At 45.5% G+C, this 13091-nt stretch overlaps 1 protein-coding gene across 1 annotated transcript in view; it reads left to right on the top strand.

The window, feature by feature from the left end:
• T265_07970 (hypothetical protein) overlaps nt 1-12858 on the top strand; it is a gene marked incomplete at both ends in the record, with an annotated part of 15882 nt that extends 3024 nt beyond the window's left edge. The window contains 5 exons of the mRNA XM_009173647.1: nt 1487-1840; nt 3216-3293; nt 4668-5024; nt 11569-11868; nt 11961-12858. Of these exons, the coding sequence (XP_009171911.1) occupies nt 1487-1840; nt 3216-3293; nt 4668-5024; nt 11569-11868; nt 11961-12235 (1364 nt within the window). The remainder of the gene's footprint in view (nt 1-1486; nt 1841-3215; nt 3294-4667; nt 5025-11568; nt 11869-11960) is intronic.
• Between the last annotated feature and the right edge of the window lie 233 nt (nt 12859-13091).

Raw genomic sequence — 13091 nt, 5'->3', positions numbered from 1 at the left:
TATATATATAAGATAAATAAAGCTTTTGGGAAGGAATAATCCCTTTTTATTTTGATCGATTTATAAGCGTAAAAATGTGATTCCGACATGAGGAGTTGTCAAATTTGCTCCAACATATTTAGCCCAACATGTAGGTGAGTCCCCATTGTGACGACAAACAATCCTGAATGAGTCTAACAGGCTACATCCAAAAGGTTTTCGCTGATAAAGTACCTCGTTACTTTATCGATTGATCAGAATAACCACACGGGCAGGTGTTCAGGTATCCGAACAGATAAATGTCTCTGTTTTTATACATGTATGTGTACCCACAGGAACATATAAGTGTACGCATTGTGAGGTGGGCAGTTTGATCAAGCTATCTTTCGCTTATGGTATCGGTATTCTCGTCAGTTGGGAAAGTTGCATGAAGTCAGCAGTTGGAGATGCACATTGGTAGCTGCCTTCTTGGATGGGGACCGCTGGACGGGACAAACCAATGGTTAGTGTCCCTACAGATAGGACTGTGTCACGTAGCCAACGGCGGTCTTGCATCGAAGCTATCGCCTTCAGTGCGTAGCTTCCAATCATTACCAGACCAGACCAACAGAACCATTCGGTGTCAATGAACTACCTGGGTCATCGCCTCCGTTTTCCTCATCATCGTCGGTGAACGAAGCTTTAGAAGCCAGAATCACTGAATTTTGTTGCACGGGTTTTGGGCCTAAAAACTGAACTAAACTGTATTGAGAGCTACACCCTCTACTGCGTTTCAGAGGTGGTTACCTGTCCAGTTGGCCACATCTGAAATATAGTTGGATGTGTACTTTTTCTTGGGTGCAGAGGCATTTTGGTGGGTTTGGAGTATACTCTCGTAAACGCGTCGGAATACCTATTCTGCTTCGAATTTTCCCGTTTGCGTTCGGCCTCGGTGTCAACGGTGTCGGCAGAGCCAATCCGGTGTGCTCTAGGGAAAAGAATTCGCACGATGGACCTCCTATAGCTTATAAGACTAAACCCTCATTGCACCATTCCCTCAGTGTTTTTTAACCCGTCCAGTCTGGTTTTCATTGATCCTGTACGCATTTCTTGGTTTGTTCTATGTTCAAACAGACCCGCCCCTTATAAAAAAATACGCATTCAGTAAAAAAGGACAGAATACGATATCTATGGGATATTTTGCTACTGGTTTCTGATGATGACCACGTAGAATACATGATTTGTTAGCGGTCCATACGAAAGTCCATGCGGGACGAGATCGCAGAACATTTCATTTCCTATCACGAGACAGGACTTAAAATATACCCCAAAGTGGGCAGGAATTAAACTTTGTTACCATATGTGAACGTCCTTTGCAGCGTAACAATCTGCTCTGCAAGTCAATTCCTCCCCTGCTTTGATTCGAATTGGTTGAGGGCGCAGAGAGACTAACTTTTTCTCTGTACATGTGAATCCGCCCAAGCTTTCCAGTCACCACCTAATTTTTATTAACATCCCCTTCCGGCAGAATGGTTGCAATTTAAATCGCAACGTAACTTTGCAACCTCTGAGAATTCACGCTCACCACTCCCCAGGACGCCGACCCCAACTGCTACACCGTGTCGGGAGGATGCAGCTACTCCTCCATCACCAGCATCTACTCCGACAATACAACAATCCACTACGTCCGTGGATCGTGGTACTATTTCCTCTCAGTCATCTGGCAGTTCAGCAGATCATGCAGGGGGTAGCCATTCCCTTCCCCGTCGACAACCATCACATTACTATGATGGACCAGCGTTTGTCGACAATGCATCAGTGAGCTGGAATCATCGGCGGCGAGGTGGTCCTATGGGACTAGCTTACCGACATCCAAGTTCAGGTACGTCGGAAATAGAACTTTCGACCACCCCATGTGCCAGCTTTTTTAAGGCTAAATGGGGTAACTTTGTTCCTTCTCTCGTTGAGTTTTATCTTGACAATCCAACACAGCCTTACAACATATACTTCACATACGTGGCCTAGCCTCTTTCAAGTTTCGCTCTGGATAGCAACTTCTTGTCTGCTTGTTCTGCACCGTGGCATGAAGACTTCACTGGAGTCTCGTTTTGGCAAATTCAAACGGACGTGTTTTGATCATTCACTTTTCAATTAGAGGATGGGTGTACTGTTTTCCTGGGAGTACATTCGCCAAACCGGAAGTAGGATGATCCATGAACTGTGATTGGAACGGCGCATGGACCAAAGTATGAGCTGCTTACTGAAAGGCCATTGTTCAATTATAGTTTTGGTATTTCACCGATCCCATTCGGACTTGAAGCGGCCACGTAGTCTTGCTTGATGCTTAGGGTCAAGGATTCGCGTGCCGCCGTAAGATGACGAAGAATCAGTGATGCCAGTAACCTTGTTATAACGGGAGTCAAACCAACACCTGCTATTACCACATTCTTTGTGAGCACCGTTTTAGAAATTGGGTGCTATTATGGATTCATCCCAGTTGTCTGGAACGGCCACCTTGGCTTGATCGTGATGGGCCAACAGTCTGTTTTTCATCCAATTTTTTCCACAACAAAGTTTTCAAATAAGTTATGTTTGTACGACAGGGAAGCATCGATCTTAAACAGTGATGTTATGCTATGTTGATGATGGCTGTCAAATACCTGAAGTGACACGGTTGCTTGCTAAAAAGCGAGCCTGGGGCCTTGTGACTCGTGGCTATTACTCTTTCTCAGTCGATGAAAAATACTGAAGGATAGAAGTTGGTTTGGGCGACAAGGAAAGACGCCATAACCGGAAGTTTTTCGTAGATCGTGACGAATTACGGTACCACTCAGTGATTGACAGAAGGTGCTCACCTCTGTGACGGGGTCTGACGGCCTTGAGAAGAAGCAAAGGTCACGCGCTTGCTGCCTCAAATTTCTGTACCATTCTTTACGAGTCAGTTTCACAGCGTTTTAAGCACACCACACTTATTTGACCCAATTCGCAACAAAAGCGTGAATAAGTATCAATTTATTTCCTCGTCGAACTGAACTTTTCCAGTGAGGAAAGGGGTTGAACCTAGTCCTGCTGGAGAGGGCCAAGGAGATTGAAAACTACTGGTGTAACTTGGGTGGGCAACTGGAATCCGTATCGGCTGATGCGAAGATGTTTTTTGATACATGCAACGTTTCTTGCCCCTCTCTATTATCTTATCTGCTCTGCTGGATCCTTTGCTTACTGTTCTTGAAAATTCACCACTTTTTCTTTCGGTTCAGATGCTTCGGCGTGGTTTAGAGGTCAAGCAGTTGTCCGGAAGACATCCTCACCAACAACACCACCAAATCGTGGGCCCGGTACGTTGCCAGTTTATCAGATAATTCATTAACAGGAGAACTAGGAAGTTTGTGCCGTTCAAAGTGAAAATGTGTGTTTGGACATCACGGTTTCCGCACGGAATACAGCGTTTTTGGTAGATTCTGAATGCAAGAGTGCAGTTCGTTTTTTTTTAAATAATGTGACAATTGGTTTGGCAATTCACCAGTGGTCAGGTTAGCTGCTCAAGTCAGCGGCTGGCTAGTCCAACACTCAGATTCCTCATCCACGCGGGCGTGCGGTCCGATGTTATTGACCACACGACCAGCCTTATCCACACCCACCTGCCAACAAGGACCAAATATCTCGTGTGCATGAGCTTTTCGGGACGCTACTAAATGTTTCCTAACAAACGAAGGATACTTCCTATCTTTGTGCAGTCTTGAGCACCGGGAAGTGAATCAAGTCATCGAGGTAAAACGAAGCGGAATTGCTTTTTTCGGTAATGTTTGGAATGGTCATTTCCTGAGCAATCCCAATATTTTTCCAAATAACTGTTTTGTATTGGTGGCTTGGAAGCTTATTGTTGTTTATGTCTGTGTATAACCTCCAAGGAAGTCGCCACTTGACTTTCCTGTTTTCGAAAAAACGATTTGAGCAATGTTTGGTATTTCGGCTTCTATCAGTGACGTTCCATCGGTAAATCATTTTGAGTTGTCGTCCAAAACACCGATACATTTGTCCTAGATGCATCTCCCATTAGGTAGTTGACTACAAGCTCAGTTCAGGACACCTTTCCAGGACGATGTACAGCAAGGGCTGAAATGTCATTTTTCGTTTTCCCAGCATGTTTGAACGTGCTCGAGGTAACTCAGTGGTTTAGGCGCCATCCATAGTAAAACAGTCCCAGTGAACGTCTGTCGACTGCCTCAAAAGCACCACGAGTCAAATGGAGCCTCATTTGCCACCTGCATGGTCCACATCTTACATCCTAGTAGGTGTAAGAGGGTCGGTATCTCTAAACGGGTCATATTGACCTTGGTGACTAGTATGTAGAACTGCGCTTCTGACATCAATGTCTCCTCTCAAGCTGAACATCTACACTTCCAATCTGCATAACTCCTCCCCACTAAGTCCTTCCATGTTTTTTGAACACTTAAGTGTTTCTATCTTGTACGTTTATTTTTTGCACGTCCCTATACCCACAGGGATTCGCCAGCAATGATGGATAATGGGACTCTCATGCCTTGATCTGCACTAGCCTTATCGTGCCTTTTCTTTTTCAAGCTCTGCTGCCAAAATGGCGGTGGCCACTTGCAGCTCGATCTTTTTTCAGGGGAAACGTCATGTTTCTCGGAAACAGTCTGTTCCATACATTCTGAACTAACTTGCCTGCTTTCCCTTTCTTGTTTTAGGTGTTTTTGTGCAAGCCCGGCCTGCCCCAGTCGTGCAATCTGCGCCTATAGTTAACAACAACAACAACAACTCTACAAGTAGGGGGGCGATTGACACGCCCGTCGCTGTGAACGGTGTTCCTAGCTCCGGAAAGGTCGCCATGGTTCTTGGTAAGGTCTTGTCAGCAGGTGGTTCACCGACTCCTGAGGAACGAAAGCCATCTGCTGTTTCGGGAGCAACAGAGCACACGGCAGTACCTGATTCCTCAGCATCAGCTGTCAGCGGCATCACTGAAGTGTCTAGATTCCAGGTGACATGCGAAAAAGAAAACCCGAACACGACTCGATCAGAAACGGTCACTTCTGATGCATCTCAAGGTTTGTCTTTGCTTAGCTCTGTGCCGCATTATTCGGTCGATAGAAAGGAGATTTCAGTACGAATGACGACCTTGCTCATAAACAAATGACTGATTTCATTATTATTGTAATGGTGTAACCTCCCAGTTAGCGCTAAGAGCCACACATTGCGTCTTTGTTCTGTTCAGATAAGGGTAAGATGTCTACCTCTTATCTTATACTATCACTTATTTTTGAAGAGCATGGTCACAGACATGAAAAGTAAATGCAGGCAATGAATCTGTAGGGGTTACAGGATAATATTAGATAAGAAGAGAAAGGCGTCTCATTCGAAGTCATGTCACCAACAGTTCCAGTCAGACAAGATGAATCCCAACGTTTGTAAGAATATTTGCTATGGAAACACGCGTAAAAAGACCAACAACCGAGGAAAGGACAAACAATGCTGATTGCTCTTCAAGGTGCCAGCACAGTCAAGACTCGCGCATCAGTGTCCGTCATACTGGGTCTGGTGTGAGATTCAATGGCAAGAATGTTCACTCACCGCTATGTGCCACGCATAAAAGTGTCGTCATTACGCAAGCAAACACAAGTCATTGACTATGACCTTAGGAAGTCCCAGGAGTGACGAGTTCCTCAGCAAAGCAAAATGGTTCTATTATGACTGCTGTCGCCCGATGTTCCCTATCCCCACAAATAACCCTCGCTTCCGTCTTTCGGGCGTTTATCTTCTAAGCAGCTCTCCCCAAGTCGACTGCGGTAACTTCAAGCTTCTCTTTAATGCGAGCCTGACTTTCTGCACACACGACACAGTCGTCTGCAAAGGCAAAACTATCTACTAGAGTGTCATAGAACTGGTATCCCAGTTGCGGTATCGCACTTTTGATGGGTCTCAATAAGGACGAAACAGTTGTCTGTTTTTTGGCGTTTCGGTATGGTTTGGCCTCACTTACAGGACGAAACCTTTATTGAAAATTCCCAAATATTTTCACATTGCCATCTCTGAGAGACTTTGGTTTTCTCGTGTTCTGTCACACTGAACTCCGTCGTTTGTTTCTGGTTTCATTGATGTAGACTACTTCGAAAACCTGACAATCACATCTCCATGCGTTAGCATCCTCACCTGTCCTCACCAACCTCCTTGTCATTGTATGCTTGTTTGACTCGTTACCTGGTTATTCAGTAACGAGGTTTAGGTTGTCCTAATGGTCAATACCTATGACCAGGGGCGAGATGGCTCAAGTGGTTAGAGCGCCAATTTCCTAACCGGAAGGTCCGTGATTCGAACCCGACCTCTGCCTCTCGACTTCTCCTGTCTAGGCTTGGGCAACCTGGCAGCATTCCAGCCCTCGTGCTTCCTTCTGGTGGCATGGCAGCTAGCCACCCGAAGGGTGCTGCAGCTGAACGCCTATACCTATGACCATGTGGTACGCATACAGAAATTCCCTTGAGGAGCGGACACTCTTTTCCACCAGCGTCCGCTCTATAGAATTATCATTCTACGGACCACATTTCGACCACAGACCTGGTAAGACCATGCAGCTCGTTTTTTTGCGCATATTTAAATGCTGGAAGAAAGGTGCGAGTCGTGTCGTGCTAATGCAGTTTCCCAAGTGGACTCACTGTTATATCTGCTGATTCGTCGGCCTGTGGTATTTGCTGCTGACCCGCTCCAGTGCCTAGTGTCGGAAAGAAAAGGGCTCACGGAAGGGAACACAATAGCTATACTCCAACAAAGTGGTTGCGACAGCGCGAGTGCGTGCGAGTGTGAAAAGTACAACGGCCTCAAGCTTTTTATTGGAAGGACACTGTCTGAACTTGGTCCAATGCTGACTCACGCGGTCTGGCTTTGGTACGAGGCAGCGACGTGCTGCATATTGCGGAGGCGTTGTCTGACCTTGATCAACGCTGACTCGAGCTGTCTGGGTTTGATGCTAGGCTGTGACGCGCTGCATATTGAGGGGGCGTTGTCTGTCTGGTCAACATCTAGCGGAGCTGAGAGTCTCGGTAGATTTCGGGCATTCAGTGGTTGCTTTCAGGATGCTGACCTTCCTGATACTTACCTTCTGAGGAATCTATTTAGCATAACGTGGGCACTCATTTTCTGGCTTGCTACTTTCAACATTCCTTAATATCACCACGATAAGCTATTTGCAATCCAGCCGTAACTAAATGTGTTCTCGTATGCTCACGATCACACACGGTCTTGTTCATGACCCATGTCCACCCAATCGGTTTCTTCCACTCATTGCTCCGATGAAAATACCTGTGAGCTTCTCAGTACCGCTTGACAGACCAGTGATTCTAATCCCCTGTGGTGTGACACCCGAACACAACATCCTGTGAAACGGGATAGTTTCCTGTTTTGACTGCTAAAGTTCCTTCTTCGAAGCTTCCATCAATATGAACCATCAATGCTGATGGGTCGATTCACTACACCAGACGCATGCTTCACTTCTTTTTTGTCCGCAAATACTGACACCCACACATTCCGACCTGTCAACTCACTGCACCAACTGTGTTACGGTCCTGGACCATTGATTCGTTACCTCTCTGTGTGTGATACGCAAAATTCCTCCGAAGTTAACCAGTCTCAAATATTCTCTGAGGCTCTTGTTTGACAATGACGGAGAACACAATAATAAATCATTTTCAAATGCGGCACACGTATCGGTCCGGTTCGTGCCGTCTACGCTGTTTTTAAGCACTTCAGGCCCACACACTGCACGCTGTATCTCACTCGGTGAGCAGTAGTTGAGGTCACAGGGTATTCTGAACATTTCGGCACGAAGTGCTGTGCTAAATTTCCATATCAACACCACTGCTTTGCGTCATGTGCTATGACATAAGATACACGGATACTCTAAGCTCAGGACTAGAGAATATCGTTTGCTGATACAGTTGCCGCGTAATCGCGCCTAAACTATTGCAGTTTTCCCAACTTCAACTTCTAAATATGACACACAGACTAACTTCAATTTTCAAATATGGCAGTGGAATCTATTAGCCACACAGACCACACGTTTGCATGTATGGTAGGACTGCATGATAACAGTGTTAAGAAAACGATTAAAGAATTCCAAACAGGCCATAAAAGACTGCTTGACAGCTGTGTGCCCAAAGGACATCGCAGCTGAATGATGTTGACACCGGAACTTGTGGGGGTTTTCATAGAGGAGAAGCGTACTGGCATTAATCATCGTTGGAAAACCCTTGCTGAGGGAACGTGAACAGCTTAAGGCGAATCTGATACAAAAGGCACATCTCCCCTGGACACGAAGTATATTGCTTTTTGATACTCCAAGACCGGATGAGCGCGATTCCTTCAGGGTGTGAAACTATCAATAGAAACCAAGTCGTTTACCTACCCACGAGAGACTGTTTACCTTCTGAGGAATCTATTTAGCATAACGTGGGCACTCATTTTCTGGCTTGCTACTTTCAACATTCCTTAATATCACCACGATAAGCTATTTGCAATCCAGCCGTAACTAAATGTGTTCTCGTATGCTCACGATCACACACGGTCTTGTTCATGACCCATGTCCACCCAATCGGTTTCTTCCACTCATTGCTCCGATGAAAATACCTGTGAGCTTCTCAGTACCGCTTGACAGACCAGTGATTCTAATCCCCTGTGGTGTGACACCCGAACACAACATCCTGTGAAACGGGATAGTTTCCTGTTTTGACTGCTAAAGTTCCTTCTTCGAAGCTTCCATCAATATGAACCATCAATGCTGATGGGTCGATTCACTACACCAGACGCATGCTTCACTTCTTTTTTGTCCGCAAATACTGACACCCACACATTCCGACCTGTCAACTCACTGCACCAACTGTGTTACGGTCCTGGACCATTGATTCGTTACCTCTCTGTGTGTGATACGCAAAATTCCTCCGAAGTTAACCAGTCTCAAATATTCTCTGAGGCTCTTGTTTGACAATGACGGAGAACACAATAATAAATCATTTTCAAATGCGGCACACGTATCGGTCCGGTTCGTGCCGTCTACGCTGTTTTTAAGCACTTCAGGCCCACACACTGCACGCTGTATCTCACTCGGTGAGCAGTAGTTGAGGTCACAGGGTATTCTGAACATTTCGGCACGAAGTGCTGTGCTAAATTTCCATATCAACACCACTGCTTTGCGTCATGTGCTATGACATAAGATACACGGATACTCTAAGCTCAGGACTAGAGAATATCGTTTGCTGATACAGTTGCCGCGTAATCGCGCCTAAACTATTGCAGTTTTCCCAACTTCAACTTCTAAATATGACACACAGACTAACTTCAATTTTCAAATATGGCAGTGGAATCTATTAGCCACACAGACCACACGTTTGCATGTATGGTAGGACTGCATGATAACAGTGTTAAGAAAACGATTAAAGAATTCCAAACAGGCCATAAAAGACTGCTTGACAGCTGTGTGCCCAAAGGACATCGCAGCTGAATGATGTTGACACCGGAACTTGTGGGGGTTTTCATAGAGGAGAAGCGTACTGGCATTAATCATCGTTGGAAAACCCTTGCTGAGGGAACGTGAACAGCTTAAGGCGAATCTGATACAAAAGGCACATCTCCCCTGGACACGAAGTATATTGCTTTTTGATACTCCAAGACCGGATGAGCGCGATTCCTTCAGGGTGTGAAACTATCAATAGAAACCAAGTCGTTTACCTACCCACGAGAGACTGTCACGTTCCCGTAGAGGCTGAAATCGCAAATCTTCAGAGTATAATGAAAACTTACTGTATGGGGCTTAACAATTTTAAATGGTGTCTGATCTACTGCTTTGTGAGCGTACTGCTTGTTGTGCTGATGTTTTCTCCCTTCAATCCCATTTTCGTAGTAGCGACGTCAACTAAACGATGCCCATCACTAATCTCGAAGTGCGAAATATGTTCTGCTGACTTTCGTTAGAAATTTGGGGTGTCAGCACACTTGCCTCAGCCCATAGTCATCTTTGACTTGTTATGAATACTCGGTCAAAATGATGTCATCTTGTCGACACAAGTGTTGGGTTTTGTAAACATTGCCCTGGCCTATTCAATTAGGGAAGTGATTTCCAGCAATAAATTAATCTACCGATTGTCACCAAACTTTTTCGAAAGGTGATTTCCTTTTTCACCAGTCCGCTGGGACTTCTGCAGGTGTCCAGGCGAACGATTTTATTTGAAAACATGAAGTTTGGATTTGATCCCACCCATTTTTGCCGCAGCACTTCACAGGTTCAAAAGACGCCCCGAGCTGTGCAACAGAATCATTTAGATTGTTTAAAACACTTTGTATATCTAAAGGGCCTTACCCAAAGGAAATAATATCATCAACGTACTCAATGTCCGTGAGTGAACGCCCGGGAGCATTCCGATCCATGAGAGTTCAGAAGCAGGTAAGGAAAACTTGAGCAGCACATCGATTACAAAGTCAAAAAGAAGGTGACAGACAACATCCCTGTCTGACATCATTAGATGTAAACTCAGGAGAAAATTTGCCGGAGACACGTGTTCGGTTAAGAGAGGACGCGTACAAGTCTTTCGTAAGAAAACAGAATTTAGAAGGTGCACCCTTCACAACCAGACAACTCCAGTTTCTAACGCTCAATGGAGTCAAAACAAATCTGGGACCGAGAAAGATTATCCTTGTTGTTCGTCGTCGTTAGGAGTGGTACAGTCCCAGTACTTGTCACAATGTAAGGACATGATAATGAAATCTGGTATCACTACTTTTATAAGTATGGAGATTCCGGTCTCGAGGAGGAAAGCCCTTCGGCGCGAAGTCCCTTGCAACCGGAGTGCCCAGCGTGCGAGCTTTCCGCGAGGATCTCTGATGGTCCTGATCCACTTCAGAGGTTTGTGATCGGTCTCAACATGAGATTTTTGTCCAAGCAGTTATGACCTCCACTTATCTAGGATCCATAAGATCGCCAAACATTCTTTCTCAGTAGTTGAGCACTTCTGCTCAGTATTAGTCAGGTTACGACTGACACTATGACTCCATTCCTCCGCTTTCGCTAACGTCCGTTGCAACAGTAAATATCTCTCCGACCATGGGCAGTTTGCTGATCCAGCATCCGCTCTTTGACACGTTCGAAAGCCCTATGTGCTTTTCTTTTCGATTCGAATTCCCTATTTCGCCCAAGCAAGTCGTACAGTGGAGCAGCAATCGTGTTCAAATCCCTGACCAATCGGTTGTAGTATGCTGCTCGTTCGAGGAACTGCCGTAGGGACTGCTTTGAATTGGGAACAGCACAATCCCCAAACGAAGCAACTCACTGTCATCACACTCCTACCATAGGCGGTAGTTAGACTTTATCTCCAAACCGCCTCGTAATGCGGTTTCTAGCAGTACGGGAACTCATTCTTCGTCAGGCTGTCTCAGTTTTTGAAACTCATCTGGTCTCGCTGCATCCACCCAATCTATTTTATTCCACTATGTTTGTACTTTTGAATTTATGAGCTCCCAAAATAATCCTTTCATTTGAAAAAAATCGCACACAAAAGGTACAACTCCTTTATTTCACACCTGGTTTTCGTTTACCCGTTTGTCAACTTCCAGATGCTTTAACCACAAACAAAGAAACGTCGGATCAAAGCAAACCAAGTTTGCCCCCTGAAGCAACTCAAAGTCATCCTGATCAAGAGTATTCTTCAACACCAAAACCATTGAGAGACAACTACGATGAAGTATTTTCCAGCAATCAGCTCCATTCGGAGTTTCCTGGACGGACCCCGGCCGACGGAGACGCCTGTCTAAACCCCCAGATCGACCTCCCTGAACCAAAGGGTTCAGCCAATGGTCTCATGTCCATTAATGTGACATCACCACCTGCGACAGGCTCAAAACAACGTGACCGCGGTGAGTCTCTTGGTGGTTGGTAACATCTTTAGGAAAATTGTTGACCAAACTATCGAACCAGCTTACTCTTCTTGTTTTTTTTTCCATGTTAGCGGACACTCCCAATACAAGTGAACAGTACTGGACACCCGACCCTCCCGCCTCACCATCCAATGGGAATAACATTGCAGTCGAACCTGTTTCGAACTCAGTGCTGCATCCCGGTCTATTGGGTTGTAACACAACACCCGCCGATTCCCTGCTCAGTCACTTCGACTCCCTTGATCTAACACATCCGTGTGCTGCTGCAGCGCTCACGCCAAATGGATCCGCTCCACACACTCCACCGTCCAGGTCACGTTTGGAAAGCATTAATGACGTAGATTGATTTTGAAGTTCTGAATTGTCCCTCTCCCTTCCCACTACATTGTTTTACCAGCTCACGACAGATTCGACAAGCCCCCCCAGGCACTTTCTCACTCCAAGCATTCACTTTTCACCTACTGGTTGATAACAGGGAACGTGTCCATAATCGTTCGCATTTTCAGTGCTTAGGATTGTATGTTCCCTACTCGTCAAAATCACTCACCTCTGTCTAGTCGCTTCCATTTTTGCGTCCAGCCAGAATGATTGCTCATTCAAATCTATTCGCATGCAACCCTCTTTTTTTATCTAGCCCATCGACTCACTTTTCCATCAATTACGTGCTTCGTACATTCATCAGTTCTCACCAGTCACTGGATCCTAGCACTTTGCACTTCCAGATGGTTTTGGTCTGGCGAGTCGTTCGCACCATTTCACCCCTCCCCCACCCACAATCCTGTATCGTTTTCTCTTAGAAGATTGTTTCTTTTTTATATTTGCGATTCTTCCTTTTTCGTGCAGTTTGCCTTTACGATTTAGGCCATGGTTCACTTAATTTCGCTTGCTTTCTCTTGTTACTGTTGTTTTTTCTTTTTTCTTGCTTTTTAATTCTTTGTTGGTTGAATATCGGAAAATTTTCTCTAGCACCATTTTTACGTCTTCCTATTATTTCGGTGTTCGGGTGGACCTCTTGATACCGCGGAATTCAGGTTGCGAACGCGTAATTCTGCTCTGATCGTCATCCAGTGTGGTGGCTAACCTGGGGTGCAAGCTGAGAGGCAGTCAGAAAGTCATCGGCTAAAGCCATCATTTAGATAATGATTCCGGGTGAGAGGCACTTGTCTTTTGCACGGTTAACCTCGCTTCGCTTGGTGTCGTGT

This window comes from Opisthorchis viverrini (genome assembly GCF_000715545.1).
Source record: "Opisthorchis viverrini unplaced genomic scaffold opera_v5_192, whole genome shotgun sequence".
Lineage (NCBI taxonomy): Eukaryota > Metazoa > Platyhelminthes > Trematoda > Opisthorchiida > Opisthorchiidae > Opisthorchis > Opisthorchis viverrini.
Note: the sequence above shows the minus strand (reverse complement) of the source record. Positions and strands in the feature narration are given on the sequence as shown.